The 20749-nt window shown below is 41.4% G+C and overlaps 2 protein-coding genes across 5 annotated transcripts; one reads left to right on the forward strand and one right to left on the reverse strand.

The window, feature by feature from the left end:
- Positions 1–455: 455 nt before the first annotated feature.
- ggt1a (gamma-glutamyltransferase 1a) lies at positions 456–6408 on the forward strand. The gene is made up of 12 exons (XM_052067566.1): positions 456–1128; positions 1208–1338; positions 1421–1510; positions 2276–2468; positions 2756–2916; positions 3031–3180; positions 3541–3677; positions 4026–4213; positions 4641–4768; positions 4984–5096; positions 5171–5284; positions 5532–6408. The coding sequence occupies exons 1-12, from the start codon at positions 962–964 to the stop codon at positions 5676–5678; spliced, it is 1719 nt and encodes a 572-aa protein (XP_051923526.1). The 5' UTR covers positions 456–961; the 3' UTR covers positions 5679–6408.
- Positions 6409–9387: 2979 nt separating this feature from the next.
- On the reverse strand, positions 9388–20027 carry anapc5 (anaphase promoting complex subunit 5). 4 transcript variants are annotated; one of them, XM_052067554.1, is made up of 17 exons: positions 19522–20027; positions 19362–19441; positions 15775–15884; positions 15448–15691; positions 15293–15359; positions 15109–15210; positions 14845–15035; positions 14690–14771; positions 14495–14587; positions 13108–13289; positions 12418–12553; positions 12230–12304; positions 12032–12153; positions 11858–11965; positions 11573–11720; positions 11236–11398; positions 9388–10291 (listed from the first exon to the last, which is right to left on the reverse strand). In XM_052067554.1, the coding sequence occupies exons 1-17, from the start codon at positions 19717–19719 to the stop codon at positions 10071–10073; spliced, it is 2322 nt and encodes a 773-aa protein (XP_051923514.1). In that variant the 5' UTR covers positions 19720–20027; the 3' UTR covers positions 9388–10070. The 4 variants fall into 4 exon arrangements, with proteins under 4 accessions (XP_051923514.1, XP_051923513.1, XP_051923515.1 ...); XM_052067553.1 differs by having other exon boundaries at positions 9388–10294; XM_052067555.1 differs by lacking the exons at positions 19362–19441; positions 19522–20027 and adding an exon at positions 16849–17911 and having other exon boundaries at positions 9388–10294; positions 15775–16693.
- Between the last annotated feature and the right edge of the window lie 722 nt (positions 20028–20749).

Below are 20749 nucleotides of genomic sequence, written 5' to 3' on the forward strand. Positions count from 1 at the left end.
GCCTATCCCAGCTGTCTTCGGGCCGTAGGCGGGGGACACCCTGAATCGGTTGCCAGACAATTGCAGGGCACACAGAAACAAACAACCATTCGCACTCACACTCACACCTAGGGACAATTTAGAGTGTTCAATCAGCCTGCCATGCATGTTTTTGGAATGTGGGAGGAAACCGGAGCACCCGGAGAAAACCCACGCAGGCCCGGGGAGAACATGCAAACTCCACATAGGGAGGCCGGAGCTGGAATCGAACCCGGTACATCTGCACTGTGAAGCCGACGTGCTAACCACTGGACTACCGGGCCGCCCATGATGGAGACATCTTGCCCCAAATTACAATGTTTGCTAATACCAGCTCAAATTTAAATTTAGTTTCAAACAGAACAATGACTGACGCCTGAAAAGATGCCAGGATCTAACGATGCATTCAGATTTTTGGCGGAAGTGGATCTGTTGGCTGACTGGTTACCACGCCTGCCTCACATTTCTAAAGTTCAAATGGTTTCGAGCTACCTGCATGATAACTGTGTGTGCTTCCCACTCCTGCACGTGTTTTCTAAAAGTTCTCTGACTCCCATATAAAAAATAAATAAATAAATGCCGTGTTCATTGAAGACTCTGAATTGTCATTAGATGCTAACAGTTGTGTGTTTATATAAACCCTGCACTTGACCAGTGACCAGTCCAGAGTGTACCCTGCCCGTTGCCCAAAGTCACCTGGGATAGGCGACAACTTATCTGCAACCCTAATGAACAGCATATCGAGAATGGATGGATATGTCGTCTACCACTAGCTTGAGAACGTACAGCGTCTATACAAATACAACAAACGACTAAATAAATGATCTGCCATCACTGGACACACATCTGAGGAATTAATTAATAACAACTAACTTCTCTCGGCTTGTCTCAGTCATCAAACGTGGTCTGATAATGGTCTTTGTTGAATTCACGTGGCAGGAAAATGATTGCCAAGCCTCTGATTGCTGGTCTGGTGGTCTTTTTGGTGGTTGTTGCTGGCCTGTTCCTCTTCATATGCTTGGGGAAGAAAAACGTGACACCCGCTTCAGGCCACTTCTTCTTAAAGGCTGCTGTCGCTGCTGATGCTGGAAAGTGTTCAGAAGTGGGAAGGTAAGGAGGTGTTTGTTTACCAAATGTTTATAGTTTGCGCAAGTGCACACACACCTATGAACTTCTCTCATGTCCGTAGGGACATTTTGAAGAAAAACGGTTCAGCGGTAGATGCCTCTATTGGTGCCTTGCTGTGTGTTGGCCTTTTAAATGCACACAGCATGGGCATTGGAGGAGGGGTCTTCTTTGTCATCTACAATGCCTCTTCGGGTGGGTGTGCCTCATTGTTGATCACATCTTAGGGAAGTTTAATGAGCAACATTGACCACTGCTCACATTTTCTACTCAACAGGGGGAGTAGAAACCATTGATGCAAGGGAGACAGCACCCAAGAACGCCACTCAGGACATGTTTGGGAACAACTCACAGCTTTCTCGTACAGGTCAATCACGTGCCAATTTGACTGTTGCTGCGTTTCCACAAGGCGGCGCAGTTCAGTTTCCCGTGTTTTTGTTTGGCATAGCACTATTTGGGCATTCTTTCAGCAGGATGGATAGGGCGGATGCAAATGACCACATGCGCCTTGTGTGGCAGTGTCAAAAGTTATAGAGTAGGGGTGTCAAACCCATTTTTGTTGTGGGCCACTTTTGTGTTTCGTCTTCCCTCGAAGACAGTGAAACTGAATAAAGGTTTCATCATTAAATTTGTATAATGACTTGTACACAACAAATGGATGGATTACTAGTCAATTATTTGTTGTTTGTTCAATTATTGTTCAAGTGTATGTAAAAAGTGGAAAATATTGCAATATTGCAAAATCTCAACGTTATCGCACTTGACAATTTGACACTTCAGTACAGATGTTAGCAAGGATCATCGAAGTTGACACACATGATTTGCTTTCGCAGCCACATAATATGATGTGGCGGGCCAGAGCTGGCCCCTGGGCCTTGAGTTTGGCACCAGCGTAGAGGATATCCGATACTGTGTGTTCTTTCTTCCGGGCAATTACTTGGGAAAAAGTGTGTTTTGAGTTATTTTATTTTGTATTGAGCAACACCCTTTAAGCAGCATTTTAATATGGCTAGCATAGTAATGATTTCATGGAATGGTGCTAAAATGTGATGTAATAGTAGTAGTAAGTAGAAGGACGAACAAAGTACAGCCATACGATATTCAAAACACTAATAATGCTTGCACATGGCAGGTGGACTGTCCATAGCCATCCCCGGCGAGATTCGCGGCTACGAGATGGCACACAAGAGACATGGCAGGCTGCCATGGAGAGAGCTGTTTGAGCCAAGCATTGCCCTGGCCCGTGAAGGCTTTCCAATTGGAAAAGCCTTGGCTCATGCCATCTTAAAAAGCAAGGACTTCATTCAAGGAAACGCTAACCTTTGGTAAGGAGAAAATTTCCCCAACCTAACTGGTGGCACACTGTCTTGCTTTATAACATTCCATAGAGAAGATACGGTAGAGCTTGTTATATAAACATACTTGGATAATGTTGAGGAAAACATCTTTTGGTTGTGATTTTATATTCATTCAAGTCACTTTTCATCCATTTGCATGAACCAGCCAAAAGAAGAAAGCATAAATCTTCTTTTGGCTCATTAAAAAAAATCCACTTTGAGTTTTACTAAACTTTTTCGTACTCAACGCATTTTCTTCTCCTCTCATCTTACAGCGACGTGTTTTGTGATTCACAAAAAAACATTCTCAGAGAAAATGACATTGTAAGATTCCCAAAGCTGGCAGACACATACCAGAGACTAGCAGAAGAGGGTCCTAACGTCTTCTACAATGGCTCAATGGCACAGAGACTCGTGGATGACATCCAGGCATCAGGTTTTGTTCATCTATTATCGATGCCAAATGCAAATAAATAAATAAACAAATAAATTAACGAATAAATAAATAAATAAGTGCTGCAATCAACCGAAACCTCTGTCAATGATTTAGGTGGGATTATCACCTTGGATGATTTTTTGGAGTACCACCCAGTACTGAATGAAAATCCTCTGAAGACGAGTATTGGGGAATACACCATGTATGTCCCAGATGCCCCCTCCAGTGGCCCAGTGTTGGCACTCATTCTCAACATAGTGAACGGTGAGCAGCCTGGCCAAGCTTTTGTATAGTCATTCGCAAGGGAGGATGTCAGCTTTCCAAACCTGTTTGGGTCACAGAAACTCAAGACATTGCTCAAATTTGTGTTTGAATGATAATCCAATCCCTGTATGAAAACGTGTAATCTAAACAGTAATTGTACGACGTTTTCACCGATGACGAAGGAAGAACATGTTTCCGTTCATTCATTCGTTCCTGTTATTTGACTTGAGTGAACACTTTCATGACTCATCAATGCAATGGAAGCGTCTGAAATTGGCTTTTACCACATTGACAAAGAAGCCATGAAAATGTGATTGTGTTTATTCACTGTAGACTTTTGTCCCCGTGGATATTTTTCAGGGTACAACTTCACAAACGCAAGTGTTTCCACACCTGAGATGAAGACCCTAACGTATCATCGCATCATAGAGGCTTTCCGCTTTGCATACGCCAAGAGGAGCAGACTTGGGGACCCGCGTTTTCTCAATATCACCGATGTAAGCCTCCAAATGATCACAACCAACCAATCGCGGGGCACACCCCGACAAACAACCATTCCCGCTCACAATCACACCGAGGGAGGCCGGATTCAAATCCCTGACCTCTCTACTGTGAAGCATATGTGTTAACCGGTTGACCAGCATGCTTCCCATGTCAAAATACAAACATTAAAAAAAAACATTTTATGTATATATTATATATATATATATATATATATATATATATATGCTTTTTTTAAAAACAAACCAAAGCATTGGTTTTGACTTAAGACAAAAACATCATCAAAAATATTCCTATTTTGTGTGCTCATAGTCTTTAACTGCAAACTGTTTGGCTCTTCTCAGCTCATCCGAAACATGACATCAACATTTTTTGCTGAAGGCATCAGGAAGAAAATTATAGACGATACCACTCATCCAGACATTTACTACGAGCCGGATTATTTTGTCCCAGACAGCCACGGAACAGCTCATCTGTCGGTGATAGCTGAAGATGGAAGCGCCGTGGCAGCCACCAGCACTATTAATCTATAGTAAGATTCTTATCTGCCTTGTCGGAATGAAGCCCAACGTTCCCTTCCATTTGACCTACATAGTCAATCTGAGTGTTTAAGTGAAACTGAATTTGTAATGGTTCAATGAGTATCTCCAAACTATGGAAGTAAACACTGAGAAGTTATGACAGCATTTACGAGCTTCATCGTTTGGGGTCATTGTAACGAATAGCACAATTTGGCACGTTCTAATCAACTCTAAATTTAGAGCGTAGATATGCATCTATTGAGGACTAATATGAATAATTGTCATACTTTGGGTGAAAATGTGAAAACAATAAGTCGTTTCTAGCTAAAAGACACCCACTCAACAATTTAAATAAATAAATAAATGAATTCAACTCGAAATTTGGCCGAGGTACAAATAATGTTGTTGCTTAATTCATATGCTTGTTTGTGCATCCAGCTTTGGGTCCAAAGTCATGTCTCGATCAACTGGAATCATCTTCAATGATGAAATGGATGACTTCGGCTCTCCATACATAACCAACGGCTTTGGAATCCCTCCCTCACCTAACAACTTCATCCAACCAGGTGGGACCCATCCACTTTAGGTCATTATCATGGAGTGCGTGTGCTACTGTAGTCTGGTGTTTTGTAACGAAGGATTGATGGGATTTATTTTTCACAATCACTGTGCTTTTATGCCTTATGTGTGCCTATGGGCATTTGTTTTCTTCAGAAAGCTGAGAGAGATGTTCTGAAACAAACCTCTATTCACTCCGGGGCATCGTGTTCTTCTGTTACAGGAAAGAGGCCTCTGTCTTCCATGTCTCCCACAATAATCTTTGATAAAGACAAAAGAGTCAAAATGGTTGTTGGAGCATCTGGAGGTACAAAAATTACCACAGCTACTGCTTTGGTAAGACCACTCCCCGTGTAGTCACACTGAGTCATGGTCTTTAAATTCCATGCTCCTTTTTGTCTTGTGAACAGGTCATCTTGAACTCTTTGTTCTTTAAGTACAACTTAAGGAAAGCGGTGACCGAGCCGCGAGTGCACAATCAGCTCAATCCAAATATGACGGTAGTGGAGCAAGATTTTGAAAAGGTATGGGAAGGTATCGAGATGCCAATATGGCACTTGGATTATTGTGCAAATCTTTCCCTAATGTAATAAAGAGAAATACATAGAAAGTGTTTGGGATGTAATCTACCATGGCGCACACAGAAATAAGAATCATTCAAGATGCTTTGGCCGACAATGGCGCTGTTAATTGCAAAATAACAACCGCCTAGAACCACTAGCTCAAAAGCACACACATCGTAAGACTTGCCTGCGTATGTGTGATATCTAGAGAATCCTAGAAGGCCTAAACTGGAAGAACCATGTCACAGAGCTGCAGAGCGATCCAGATTCTGTGGTTCAGGTGGTGATGCGACAGGGAGAGCATCTCTGTGCAGAATCGGACCCCAGGAAAGGAGGATACCCTGCTGGATACTAAATGTGGTTCCAGACTTCCTCAAAATTACACAAGGGATAATTTGGCTTGTGAGACAAACACTAAATATCCAGCATTGCTGCTTTCTGTTTTTGTTTTTTTCTTTTGAACTTTGTTCCGTGAAGTAAGAAGTTACATCTGTTCTGAAATGTCTCTTCTCAACACGCACTGATGTTATTCAGCCCTGAAGACAGACTAATAATGTTTTCAATATTTGACCGCTGTTTGAGTAAAACTGACTTGATTTGGACAGTATCCAAATCCATGTAAATGAGTTAAAATCTGTCTTTTTAAAATACACATCACAAATCCCGATAATGTAAAATACAGTGACACAATATGCTCCAAGTTGAAACGTGAGTTGTGAGAGTTGTGGTGAAAATAACTGACACTGAATCTTAATTCAAGTGTTTCAAAAAACGTTTTTAGCCATTGAATACTACAATTGGTGATAAGAAATCAGACTTGCAAGCAGCTGCTCTTCATAAAAGACACCTCAGATTTTTTCCTGTTAAATGTCTGTCATTATCTTCCTTCTTATCTGTGATGTCATCCCGATTGTCTGAAGACAAATGACCATGTCGTTTCTTTACCACAAGCAGAAGCATTAGATTATTACTTTACAATAAATTGTACATGTATTATAGAAAATAGCTGTGAAGTTTATGTTTTGTTAATTCTGAAAACACCTGTACAAACTGTATATTTTTCTAAACCATTGTTTTTTTTCTCTGTTTGTGACCAAATTTGTCATTAAACGCTTTAGATACATGTTTTTTTAGATTGTGGACGCTAAATTTGTTTTTATATTTTCATTGGAAAATTCAGCAAGATGTAATTTTAAAACATTTTTTTAAAAAAGCACATCTTAAAAGTTACAGATTGCTATGGTGAAGCCACAGAATCAGTAGTTAGCAACTGGCCACCATCTTGGAGTTAGAAAAAAAAAGAAGTAAATCATTGAACATTAGCAAAAGCATTTTGAGACATTTCAACCAATGTTCCTGATGTTGGTGCTCCAGTTCATAAGGGCCCGTATGGACCATTGTTGAAGATGTCCAGGTCAAAATACCCTGCATACATTATTTCGTAATGACATGACAATCCCAGAGACATTATCTGGAGGCAAAACAAAACAAAACAGCTGTCACAGTGTATGTTTGGACCATCTGATTTATTGCCTGCAATTTCTTAAAGTCTCGTTATCACTATCTCGTGATCACTATCACAGAACAAGACAGAGCACAGTCACTTCAGTTCACTTCAAAGCAGGAATCTTATCCATATCACCCATCCACAGAATTTCACTGCAAATGAAAGCTCCGAACTAACAAATGATATTTCACCGTCCGTGAATGAGACCAACCACCAAAATATCAACCTGCCTCTTTCATTAGATTCCAAAGCAAAGACACTCTATTTAAAGTCACATTTCAGCTGAGAGTTACTGCTGATAGTACCATTTTTATTTTCACTCATGCAAGTGCTCTGCTGCACTAAAAGCATGGGCATTATTAGGCATAAAGCTCAACTGGGGCACAGGCCCCCTTGCGCATTGGTCCGCAACCACCAGTCCTTGGCCCGGTACTGGCCTGCGTATCGCTCAGTACCAGGTCAGAGAGATATATTTTTAAAAACAAGTTTTGTAGCAGCGCATACAGTATGTGCACCATTTGTAAATTATCACCATAGCAGGGATGTAACGGATGGTTGGCCGGTTCACGAACTGGTCCGTGGCAGAAATTTGTTTTGGGACCACTGCCCTACCATATCTCCTTACACACACAGTATTACATATTTAAACAAACATGAATACTTTGAAGATTACAACAAAGGCATAGCAAAGCTGTTTTTATTTCTCGTTAGCAGACCCCAACCAGCATTAAACGCTCAGTCTTCCGCAACACTGGGGAAAGCTGTGAGTGTCTGCAGTGGCAGTGCTAGCATGAATGGCGACATGTAGGTATACAAACTTAGTAAAGCCCTCATTTGATTTGAAGAGAGTTGCCGTTGTTGTCCAAAAATCTCAAAGCACCCGAAGAAAAAAAGAGCATGCTATATTTGGTAAGTAAACAACAGGCATCTACCAGAAAACGTGTACTATCTTTCTATACTAAACAAAGGAGTCCCCAGTTTAGACAGACCAAGCTGACAGAAACATTGAGGTTGGGCTCAATTTTAGCATTTGACAGCAAATGAATAATTCTCCTGATAGGAAATGATCATTGTCGAAACAGGACCAACTTCTTGCTGCATGGCCAATAATGGTACATAATACCTGCTCTGTGTAAAAAAAAAAAAAAAAAAAATCAGATACTGAAGTGTTTCATCTGCTGGCCTGCGGTTTAATGTTAGCTCGTAACGTGCAGTTTACATTGTGATGGTTAATGGTGACACTGGGACAAAGTCACAGCACTATTTTGCTCTTGTAACAGAGACAAAACTTAACATTTGTTCATTTCTTAATCCTTTAGTTATTTGGCCTTCTTTTTGCATGCCTTGGTCAATAAGTTAGTTTCGTACAGTTTTGTTTTGACATCCTTTCAACAAGTCTCTTGTAGTACAGTATTGTATATAAAAGAGCCATCACTGTATTACCTGAACCGCTCATCCTCACCAGGGTCGCGAGCGTGCTGGAGGCGATCCCAGGCAGCAGTCAAATTATGAATAAATGATAAGAAAACCATTTCCTTTGGCAGCCAGACATAAGCAACCATCTGGCCATTGAACGGATTCCGTTGTCCCATCACTTTGGTCCCTCAAAAATTAGGAGACACTTATGTAGCAAACTATAGCATTCCCTACACCGTTCACCTGATTTGGATGTAAATACTTAAAGATTAAAGTCCCAATTTAAAACACACCTTGTTCCGTTCATTTCAATTCCATTGTGGTGGTGTTTTAGAGTTAAAAAAAAATGAGACATGCGTGGATGTCCCAATATTTTAGGAGGAGCAGACTACCACCTCAACAGTGAAGCCTGATGAGACGGCCATGGTGTGGGCTACAAGCATGCATGCAGGGCAGCCAATAGAATGGGTTCTATTGAATTTATTGATGTGACTGCTGACAAAAGCAGCAGGTTGATTTTTGAAGAGCTTCGGTCAATCTTATCTGCTCATATTGAATAGCATTGGCATTGTCCTGCTAAAAACAGCGCTTTCAGGAATTCTTTGTTTTCTGTTAGTAACATGCACCTTGCGCACTACCAGGCATTAACACGAACTACAAATTTAAGATCCCCCCCCCAAAGCTGTAGACAAAGTGTTGTAATCCCTCCACGTTCATCTGGTTTGGATCTAAACACCCTCAATATACCGGTAAAGCTGAAGGGCTGCAGTTAAAGCACATCTTGATTCATTTCAAATCAATTGTGTTGGTGTTTAGAGCCAATAAAGATGCGCATTGTGTTGATGTCTCAATATTTACGGACTTGATTGTAGGTGACTAAGCCCAGAAAAGGTTGGGAAATACTGATGTAGTTCATTCGTATTAAAGTGTTTGATGGGGTTGACCAGAGAGTTCTTGAGTAGTTCCATATCAAACTCCTCCAAGCATCCCGTTATGGATCTTGAATTTATGCACTGTGGCACAGTCAGGAAAAAAAAAGTGCATTCCCCAAAATTGTTTCCACAACTTTGGAAGCAAAGAGCTTTAAGGGTCTGCCACAACCTGATTCATTAAAAGGCTCAATAATTGTATTCATACAGTGTATGGTAAAAGCTTTTAGTTGTCGCCAACTCTTATATGGCAGGCGAACATGAACAAAGTATGACAAAACTATTAACATATTTATATATTGAGGGGGGAAAATGTCCAGTCAGAGAAGATAGACATTATCATTCTTCAAACAGCGTGCCAAAGATAAGTGGACTCCAGACAGTGGCTAGTTATGTCTACATTCTAAGTGGAATCACAATTTCCTCCTGTGGATTCATCATCATCAGTATTCTCCCGGCAGACTGTGAATATTATCCAGGCCAGTGAAACGGCAAGATTGCCTCCATTCATCAAAAAGCTGCAGTGGAATGACAATGCATGATAAACTTTTGCCATATCGAGCAGTGTCTGACACCTGGGCTCACTGTTGTGGCACAAGCAATGAAACCATGTTATATTGAGCAATGTGTCATCATTCCAACCTGGAGGCGACTTGAACACCATCCAAAATTGTTGTTTTAGAAGTGGAGGAGGAAGGTATACTTTGGTTCTACGCAAAACTCACAGTGCTGAGTGCATTTAGTTGATGCAGGAACAGCATGCGATTCACATTCTTCTCTTGTTGGTACAGTATCAATACTGTTCAAGGTCAAGGGGCTGGGAGCAGAACCAAGAAGAATAGGGCCTTACTGCCATCTAGTGGCTGGTTCAGTCTTCTTATTTGCTCAAAGAAAGTTAGAGGCGCATTGAGAGCGGCAGTGCCGGTGATTGCAGGTCCTGGTCCAACAGGCGAAAGAGCATGGCACTTTTGTTGCGTTGTGACGTTTGTCCCAGAGAATGGTAGAGCTGAGCCTGCAGGTAGTGGACCTCCCGCAGATGCTCCTTGCAGTTCAGCTTGGAGAAATAAACTGCAGCCTCACTTAACATGTCCACCGCCGAAACCACAACATGCAAATCTGCTGGGAGACAGTCAATTGCATATGGAAAGCCATTTGAGCATTTATTTCATAGGTTTGATAAGGTTTGTGTACTACTGTTCTCTTTGTCCTCACTTGTAAGGCAATTCAGGGTACTTGTATGGCTTTTCTGTCCCACTACTAGGGCCACTTTTGGTGTACAGTACGAGTATCCAATCAAATCTTATAAGTAAGCCATTGTGCTGCACTAACAACACAAGGCATAACTAGCAGGCACATGTCACACAATAGGAGCCTTCTTGTCATTGGTATGCAGCTTCAGGTTCACATGCTAGTGAAGTACATTTATTATTCTCAGTCCGACAATTTTGGCATACCTGTAGGACAACAAAATATTACCAGTGAGGAAAAGCGGTGCACTAGTTGATATATCTGTGCACTCGTCATATTACGAGTGAAGTCCGAGATTAAAACGAATTGTCGAAAGTCACCAGTAATACGAGACTAGTTACATATAGTTATCAACTAGTGAAGTTTTGTCTCACGAGTAACATGTTCTTGTCCTACTCATATGTTGTCCTACGAGTGAGGACAAGTGGGGTACTTGGATATAAAGGATATTGGAGAGAAAAAACTAAAAGCATGTAAGGGAAGTAAAGTCCAAAATTTTCTTTACAATAATCATGCAGTGACATCCCGACTCACCTGTTTTCTGGGTGTGGTTGTGTGTGACATTCACAAGCTCTAAGCTCTAGCACTATGATGTCTTTTTAGTTGACAGTTAATGGTACAGCAGAGAGGATTTTGACACTGAATTTAGATTCCACAAACGCAACTTTAATCAGTCTTTAGACTACTTATTGAACATATTGGAAAGAAAATTTTTGAATTGATTTCCCCTTTAAAGGGCCTTCAGTAGCCACTGGGTGTGAAGCTGGAGAGCTACTCTCATATTGGGCCTGTGTGGGAGGCGAGCGTTTCACCTGTTTGCCCTTGTCTATTTGGCCTGAATCCAGCAACAGCCATCTGACAGCGCGCTGCCAGCAGCAGGGCACGCCCTTTGTCCACTAGCGCTCCATGGGCTAGAACAGGCTCAATGGCTTCATGCAGGACAAGAAGTGCCTGCTCAGGTACGCCCAACATCAACTACGAAAAGGAAAAAAAAAAAGGAACATTATGTGCTGTGATGACTCCAACTTTCTTCCTTTCATAACTTTGCTGCTGTAAATTGGGAATTTCTCCATTGGGAGACGAACAAAGGTTTTCTTATTCTTATAACTTACCGTACTCCAACTGACAGAAAAAAGAGTTTGGGCTGACCTGTGTGAAGGTCAGGTGAAGGAGGGTCTCTGAGGCCAGCGACTGAAGGTGGTGCTGTCGGGCCAGAGCCAAGGCTTGGAAAAGGAGAGGAAGGGCTGTGGAAAAGCCGGAGGATTCCCAGTGGAGCTCAGCCGTGGAAAGCATCACTCTGCATGAGACAAAACGCCTGGTGATTCCTCCAACTAAAATATCACAACATTTCTCATGATAAGAAACGTTCACATCACATATTCATTAATTTTGCATTGGGATAGGCTTGGTGATATAGCAGCAGCATCTTCCTACCTGATGATCATCTCTGTGCATTTGGTCTTCTCGCAGTGCACTTGCAGTCGCTGCAAGATGCTGTAGGCCTCAGTGGTTCGATGGAGAACTTTTAAAACTTGTACTTTCCTGGCAGCGAATACAACATTTGAACTCGACTTGGGAGAAACAACTTCACGCGTGCCTTCATATTACCTGTAGAGGCCCTCTGTTTTGTTTAAAGCAGAAATGGAAGGGACCAGTTGCTCTGCCAAATTGTATTGCCCCTCAATCATGTGCCTCTGAAACTGGATTTTTAGATCACACAGCATCCAGAGCTGCATTGGAAAGTAAAAACGAGCTGAATGCAGGACTCGATTTATGGAGAAATGACTGGCGGGTCAGAGGCCACACCTTGGAGTGCTGTGTGCGAGCAGGAAACTGATCTTTCAGATGCTGGAGGATGTCTGAAACGGCAGCGAAGAGGCCCTGTAGCACAAGCCAATGTGGTATGTGAACAGTGGTGTCGATTCCCTTCACTCTGCTTTGTATAACAGCAGGGCATAAATCATATGTACAGTATACAGGATCCAAAGTACGACCTGCTCAGCATGCAATTCAGCCAGATGGCAGAGAGCCACGGCAAAGGCCTCCGTGTTGTTCTGCTGGACCCCATAATTGACCGGTTCCAAGCTGCTCATGTGGAGGAGCAGTTGGGCCTGCTGCAGAGCCATGGTGCTGCACAGATAAACACGAGAGTAGGACTACTCCCCTTTACGGATTGTAATGTAATTGAGTTATTGAAATCATCATTACTCCAACTGCATTGTTCTGCATTATTACAACATTTCAAATGTGTGTGTTTCAGAAATGGTTCGCTCACAGCCTACTGTCATTGCACGTACATGTTGGGCGCAATATAAAAACGCAAGCAAAAAATTGATCTTTGTATCAATAATCAATATGAGACTTATTTTAAATTAAGGAAAATTAACCATAAATAACATGAAAGTTTATTTCTCTCATGTGAGTATGTGTACAGTACAATGATATGTGAACATTGACTGCACTTCTTAAATCCTGAACATTTAATGAAGATATGTAAATATACACACCCATGCTTACCTAAATTCAAGCCTACCAATGACCGAAATGAAGTTGAATGCAGTTTGTAAATTAACAATTATATTCTACCACACAGCAATGTCGATTTGAATTCGATTATTTGTTCAGCCCTATTGTGAACCGTGCCGCAAACTTTGTGCCGGCTTTACAATGTAAACAAGTCTGACCTTTTGCCGTACATCCTCCATATGGATGTAGTCTGAGCCAAGCTGATCTCGATCAGCTCCGACAGGCTGTGCTTCCAGTGCAGGACGTCCGTGTCCTTAAGCGCATCCATCAGCTTGTGTGCCGTTTTGCCCTGTCTTGTGCCCTGCTGGACCAATGACTGGATGCCAAGCGATGCAAGGTACTGTGGCAGAGAAAGTACTCCAATGTTGAGAATTAGGGTGGATGAGCCTCCCATCAGAACAGTTTTTAGTCTAATGCTGGGAAAGTCAAAGATCAGTCTGCTCAAGCTGTCCAAGCCCACGTTGCTCAATTTCTATACCAGTTTGTTGGAAAGTACTGTATTGACTGGGGGTTAGTGCAACCAGATGATAATCATTCAGATCGTTCAGTGTGGGTTTCTTTAGTATTGGGATGATTTGGGCTGCTTTGGTGCAAGTGGGAACTACAGCCTGTTTTTGAACAAGAGGCTGACAATGTTAGTAAATACCTTTGCTAGCATTATGTCGGTCAAAGCGAGGGAAATACTAATTTCAGTTTGTATGGGAGAGTGTTGGCTTCCCTTCAACTCAATGAGGTTTACTGTTCCTGAATCTTTTCATGAGCTCCAATGTGAAGAGTTTTAACATTTTTGAACACCCATTGAAACATATGGTTCAGTATTTCGATCTGCTTTGCCAAAGAACACACAGGCAGGATGAAATCATGCATATGATATGATGCAGCCATCAAGTTGTGTTTCCATTTCACTTCTGCTTGCTTCGTGCAGTCAAGTTGTCAGTTTTTCTCTTTCTCATATTTGTATGAGTAATAAAACGTTGGAGTGCATGTGGCTTATAGGCTGGAGAGCTGAAACAAAAAATTCTACTGTTATTTTTTTACAGTTAGTATTAACTGTTATTTTTTTAGTGTTGACCCATCCACCAAATTCAGCATAATCTGGGGATATTTGAGCACATACATGGTATCTCATGTCGTTGGTACTACAGAATTTATGTCCCTAAATACTTGGCGGAAGGGACTGGTGTGGGGCAGCTTCAAGAAGTAATACAGAACAAATGTTTCCTGGGAAGGAACCTGTATGCCTTTGTACTATGGATTATTATTATTATTATTATTATTGTTACCAGGCTGGACTTCACTGGATAAATTAAGATTAAATAAATGAACTGTCTGATTATTGTATAGAAATGTTTTCACCGTAAATTTTACGGTAATGTAGAACAGTATCATGAGCCTCTTATTTTAGTCATTGCCGTCCCACTAAATATTGAGACGACCACGTTCAAATCTCATCTGCTGGAAGCTGTTAATTAAAAATGAACAGTAAAATACGGCCCCCGACACTTTTCATGATAGCAATCCTAATTCAGGTCACGTGACACTCACCGGCAGGCAGAAATGAACAGCCATTTTAACAGAATCTTCAGTCAAAACGGTGCTGTCGCATCCCTTCATCTGTTCCAGTGTATAGAGCCAACTCTGATGCAGGACGGTACAAAAAAAAAAAAGGAAAAGTGGTGAAGCTCATGATCAATAATTGTTCCAAAAAACACACAGATGTGAAATAAAATTTGGTTTTACCAAACAGTGCTGCAAGCAGACATGATCGTTGGACTCTTGGGCGATGCGCATGGCCTCCTGCAGAACCAGACCAGCCTGCAGGCTACGGGACAGAAAAATGAACATTCAGGTGATTCAAAGACCTGTCTGTGCAGTTCAACTGCTCTTGCACTCACTAGTGCCCAAAGCGACAGTGAAGGCTCGCCAAGTTTAGAGTGGCGTAGCGAAGATTTCTGCTGTAGCCTTCTTCTCCGTTGCTTTTTCCTTCATTTCCGGATAAGATGAGGCGGTCGAAATAATGTAAGAGACTGTGGGTGGAAAGGTAGATGTCCTGTACTCTGATGCTGTTCAGATAGTTCAAGTAGTGCTGAGGAAAGAGAACAGCATCCATGAAATTACTCAAAGATCGAAATAGTGAGGTTGAAAAAGACGAGCCTCACCGCCTCAGCAAAGTCTGGGTTAAACTTGAGCATGTTGTTGACCTCCTCCTGCAGCAATGCAGGCTTTAAAGCTTTGTTCTCATCGTTCTTCAGATGGTACGCCTGGGGACACGCGTACACACCAAAATGAGCATCACACAAATGCCAGTTGATACGAAACAAACTGCTCAAGTTCGAAACTCACCTGTCTCGCAAGAAAGTACTCGGCTTGTTTTTGTGACAGGGGACCTTGGTTTGGAGTGTTTTCAGGCCTAATACAACATCGGAGATAATACAAGTGAAGAGTAAGCCCCATCGAAAAAAAATTGATACTTTGAATAAAACAACTCAAAGACGTACCGAATTTCCGACTCTTCTGGAGAGTTGTCCCCCTCCTCCCTGTCGAGTCGGTCCCCAACTGCATCCTCAGTGCTGGTGAGATCCATATCAAAGTCATCCACAGCCAGAGACATCAAACCCACTTGGCCCTCTGTGGGCTTGGAGTAATTGCTGTGGTAGTAATGCTGCAGGGACTTGTACAACTTGTACACTTGACTAAAGGAAAGCTTGTTATAGGCTAGGAGCATGTGTCTCATGAAAAGACCTAAAACACAGGGCAGGTAAAGATGAATGCTTGATTAGTTCCATTGTAACATTCTTTTCAGGGGGCTTTGTACTGATACCTACCCACAACACTGGTTTTATACGCCTCCGAGTCAAAAGCTGTGAATGGCGTGATAGGAGTCGAAAAGAAATGCTCCATGTCCTTTAGCTCACCATCAACCATTTCATGAAGGCTTTGAATGGGGGGAAAAACAATACAGCAACAAAATGAGAAATGCATTGACTGTACACTGCTAGTCTATTCTGATGACAAGAAAGGTTGCCATTTTCAGATATAGGCCAAGTCGTGAACATGTCTGCCTAGCAATCAACAGACCGTGAGTTTGTATTTCAGGCTCTCCTGTAGTTTTCTTTGAGTTAGTTAGCTGAGCTGAGGACCAAAAAATGGTCAATCGGTGAACGTAAGTGTCAATTTTTGCTCATCTAGATGTGGCATGCAATTGGCTGTCACTGACTGTCACACTCACCTGCATGGTATTTGTTTTTCCATTCACGTTTCCAAAATCAATCACCTCACTTGACATTCATCCCTGCTCAGTGCTTATCGGTGAGACAGACGGGAAACCATGCTAAGCTAAGTTAACTTTAACAAGCACAGAGTGGCCGTACCAATTCAATGATAAGAAACTTGGTGCCAGTAAAGTCTTGATGGAGCGTGCTGTGATGAAGATTATGTTTGTTCACTGTTAATTCACTTAAAATATGAATTTAAAGCTGTCTTGTTGGGACTTCCAGCAGTTGTCCATCTTGCAGCCGCCTGTTTGTTGCCGTGTTCAAGTCTCAAAGGTTCATCAGCTCAGCTTTTCAGCGACACATAAAACTACATTTTCTCTCTTTTCCATCTAAAACAACCACAAACGCTTGGCATATTCATCTCTATGAACAAATGATGGTGGAAGACAGCTTCTGCAGCTACAAATATGTGGAAACATGAACACGACCAAACATTGATACAGGGAGCCGCAAAAAAAAAAAAAGTTTTCTTTTAAACATTAAGATAAGATATCCTTTATTCGTCCCACACTGGGGAAATTTACAGCCTCCAGCAGCAAGAATGTATGTAGAAAGAAGGAGAAAGAGAAAAATCCAGTTTGTCGTTCAGAAGAACACCAAGGTACTTGTAGGAGGTCACCCTACAAACACACTTAAAAACAGTTTTAAGGCATGCATATTTGTTTTGGTCGACTTGACTTTTTTCCCCAGTCCTAGATGGAACGACTAAAAGTTCAATCGTGCCTTATCCATACAGTGTGTGCTGACATGTGAGTCCATTAATTGCACGGCTGGGATAGGCTCTAGCAGGTCCATGACCTTAGTGAGGATAAAAGCACTTCAGAAAATGCATAGCGGGACCGATAATTTAAGAGATTAATTCTGCTGCTTCAACAACAATAAAAGTCCAACGACAAAAAAAAAAAAAAACGACGTAAAGGTGTATAACATGACCTGCAAAACCCGTATGCACTGGTCAGTGCCCCCCTTAATTATTGGCTCCCCTACTTAAGATGTATGAAAAGCCTTTAAAGAAATTCTTTTTTATTGCACAAAATACTCTGACACTGGAAATTGTAGAAAGGGTTTGCCAGAGACAGAATCAAGCTCCTTCATGGCAATCTCAGTCCCTACACTTCAACCCCATTGAAAATCTGTGGAGTGAGCTAAAGAGGAGAGTGCAGAGCAGAGGACCCAGGTCGATGAAAGATTTAGAGAGATTGTAAACAGAGGAATGGTTGACAATTCCTCTTTCTGTATTCTCCTGTCTTGTGAGGCAATATAGAAGATTAGGTGCTGTTTTGTTGGCAAACGGGGGTGGTACAAAGTATTAACATCCGGGGTGAAAATAATTGTGGCACACTTATTTTGATTGAAATATATATGTATAAATAATGTGGGATTGTTTTCCACTGAAGACATGCACTTGAATTAAATGTTTCTTCTTTAAAAATGTCCAATATTGTTTAGAAGCTAAAGGACGCATCTTAACCGGGGGTGCCAATAAATATGGAGGGAAGTGTATATAGCTGTGCCAGGGCCGTGATATATATATAGCTCTATAATTAGATACAATATGATCCGTAACCACAGATACCGAAGCAGTATCGCAAATTCTGTGTGTGCAAAGTAAACACCGCTTATTTATAATTGACACTGTCAAGAGTTATAGAATTTATATATATTTTTTATAACACGGACACCCTGATTAGGAAAGGACAGAGCCGACTTCCTACTCAGGAAACTGAGGTCTTTTGGGGTTTAGGGGTCGCTCCTTAAGACTTTCTATAACTCGGTGGTGGCATCGGCCATCCACTATGGCATTGTCTGCTGGTCAGGCAGCATCTCAGCCCGGGACAGAAATAGACTGGAGCGACTGGTCAGGGAGGCCAGTTCTGTCCTGGGCTGCTCCCTTGACACTCTGGAGGAGGTGGGCAACAGAAGGATGCTAACTAAGCTAAAGGCTATGATGGACAGTCCCTCCCACCCTCTCCAGCCTGCCCTGACAGCACTTGGTAGCTCCTTCAGCCAGGGACTGTTACACCCGCGCTGCAAGAAGGAGAGATACCGACGCTCGTTTCTACCGACTGCTGTCAGGCTGCTGAATAAAAATAACAATAATAATAATAATAATAATTGAATGATGTGAAAAACAATTGGAAATAGCACTGCGATTGATCCATTTTGTATTTATATTGCACTTAATTGAACGGTGTTTGTGTTTTTTCTTCTTTCTACCCACATTCTTGCTGCTGGAGGCTGTAAATTTCCCCAGTGTGGGACAAATAAAGGATATTTTATCTTATAAAAAATATTATGAATGTATTTACAGTAATGTATTGGACCTAAAGGTTTCTAATATCCAACTGATGTATTCAGCCACATGGGAGGGACAAAATATTAGAACCATATTCAAAGGCGTTAAGGTTCTGGGACATTTTTTCTTTCGTTCAAACCTTAGTATGATAAAATATAAAATACTGTCTCAGGTATAAGAAAACTATCCAATATTTAGGTACCGGTATGTGTTCCTCGCCAATGGACGAACTATCGGCTGCTGGACAATTGTAGTTGCTTGTTTACGTTCAAGCTTTTCGGGAGTGACAACCAGGATGTTGTCGTCGCGACACCCCTCATCTTGTCAAAGGAGACTCTCTCATTGCTCTCATCTGAGAGTTAAAGGTTGGGGCAAGTGAGCTTTGATGTATTTTGATTAGAGAAAAAGACACTGTTTGGTTGTTTGTGACTGTATGATTATTAATATCTATCCATCTGTTCGCTGTATCGCTTATCCTCACTAGGGTCACGGGTATGCTGGAGCCTCTGCCAGAGTACTTTGGGTGAGAGGCGGGGTACATCCTGAACTGCCTGAAAGGCCACCATACCATCTATTATGGTGACATTGTGTACATTTTTGTTTTGTTTACAGTTTGTGTACATCATATTGCGCAGTTTGTTGAATGTTTGAAATTGCTTTTATTTTGACTTGTTTTACTTTGCTGTCGGCAGAGGATAAAACGATCTGTTCTCAACTGCCTTACCTGAATCAATAACGATTAAATAAGTTTTTGAAAATAACTACACGTTAAAATGTCCAATATTAGAAACGTATGAAAGATTGTATACGTTTAGGGACGGGTTTTCCTTTTTGAGCAAACCTTATTTTGACTGAATACGCAGTCTCAGGACAACACTCTCCCACAGTCTTGAGGAACTGGCCAAGAGACAGGTCAGAGCTCTGAAACGCAGCATGAAACAAGCACACTCAGTCACTCCCACTGGTGCAGACTGCAATGTGTCCACATCATTTAAAACTACCTGCTGTAGCGGTAAGATGAGTTTGTTCAGGCGTCTTCTTTCCGGCAGAGTGATCTTAAACGATGTCATCTCGTACAGTAAAGCCAGTAGGGAGATTTTATACGGAGTGACCGAGTCTTTAATCCCGAAAACATTAGCATGGACCACCCCGTTGGTCATCATCGGGTTGAAATACAAACTTTCGTGTACACTTGCCATCCTTCCAAATGCTCGCCGGTGTCTCTGTGAAGAGGGACCAGCACTGACGAGTCTTCGATGAGACAGCGGGGGCTAGCTTGTTAGCAAGCTAGCAAAGCCACTTTTGAACGTTATCTCGTGTGAAAGGCATTAAACCTTTAGAGCTGATTGTTATCTTTAAAAATAAGGCATCGGATCATTCATTTGTACCTCGTCAATTAATGTATATATCTTATTGTAACAATAAAACAGCGTAACAAAAGTTATTTACTTCTGTCCACTGAAAAATACGTCACTGTGACGCAGGGTTCCCTCCTGCTCTATCATAACTTTATGTTGAGCACATTCGTTGACAACAATATAAAAAGGAAAGAAAATAAAAAAATATATATCTATATATATAATGGATAGTGCTGTTAATTTCACTGCATATGAACTCTGATGCAGTCTGCATGTTGTTGCCTATGTGATACCGCAGCCTATTTGAGACACGTGCAAGTTCTCTGATATCTAAAAAAAAGTGTTTGATTTTTAACATGATCACAGTGTGTTTAGTAGTTTGGGAATATTTTTAAGGAAACGATTTACACTGTTCCCTCTTATTTTGGTCACTACTCAGTTTCAGTGGCTAGACATCCACATCATGACAACCTTTAACACCACTGTGAATGTGAAATGATATAACCGATCACCTTTACCTAAACCCGGTCAATATTGTTCATAGACTCAACAGTTTCCTACCCTTTATTCAGCCAAGACATCCGTGGAAGAACATTGAATTGTTCTGCCTGCCATTATATTTGACTGGAATCATTAGAGCAGCATACGTATTTTGTGGTCAATAAATATATATGTATATTAGGCCGATTCAGTGAAATAGTATTTTTTTCCTTGTAGAACTCAAAAAAATACTTTTGAGTGCAGTAGTGTGCCACCTTGGTTGGGATTCCTTGTCTTGGATTCCAATGTCAGAAAAGAAAAAAATGAACAATATGGATTTTAATACTCTTTATTTAGCATAATTAAGAGGCAGCCCAAACAAAAACTAATC

The sequence above is a fragment of the Hippocampus zosterae genome, chromosome 6, assembly GCF_025434085.1.
Source record: "Hippocampus zosterae strain Florida chromosome 6, ASM2543408v3, whole genome shotgun sequence".
Lineage (NCBI taxonomy): Eukaryota > Metazoa > Chordata > Actinopteri > Syngnathiformes > Syngnathidae > Hippocampus > Hippocampus zosterae.

Coding starts and splice junctions, on each gene's coding strand:
- anapc5 (XM_052067553.1), bottom strand. CDS start 19,719: ATGGCAAGTGTACACGAAAGTTTGTATTTCAACCCGATGATGACCAAC. Junction 19,442..19,521: donor TCATCTTACCGCTACAGCAG/GTAGTTTTAAAT, acceptor GCTGCGTTTCAG/AGCTCTGACCTGTCTCTTGG. Junction 12,305..12,417: donor CTGAATTGCATGCTGAGCAG/GTCGTACTTTGG, acceptor CTTGTGCTACAG/GGCCTCTTCGCTGCCGTTTC.
- ggt1a (XM_052067566.1), top strand. CDS start 962: ATGATTGCCAAGCCTCTGATTGCTGGTCTGGTGGTCTTTTTGGTGGTT. Junction 2,469..2,755: donor CAAGGAAACGCTAACCTTTG/GTAAGGAGAAAA, acceptor CTCATCTTACAG/CGACGTGTTTTGTGATTCAC. Junction 3,678..4,025: donor GTTTTCTCAATATCACCGAT/GTAAGCCTCCAA, acceptor GGCTCTTCTCAG/CTCATCCGAAACATGACATC.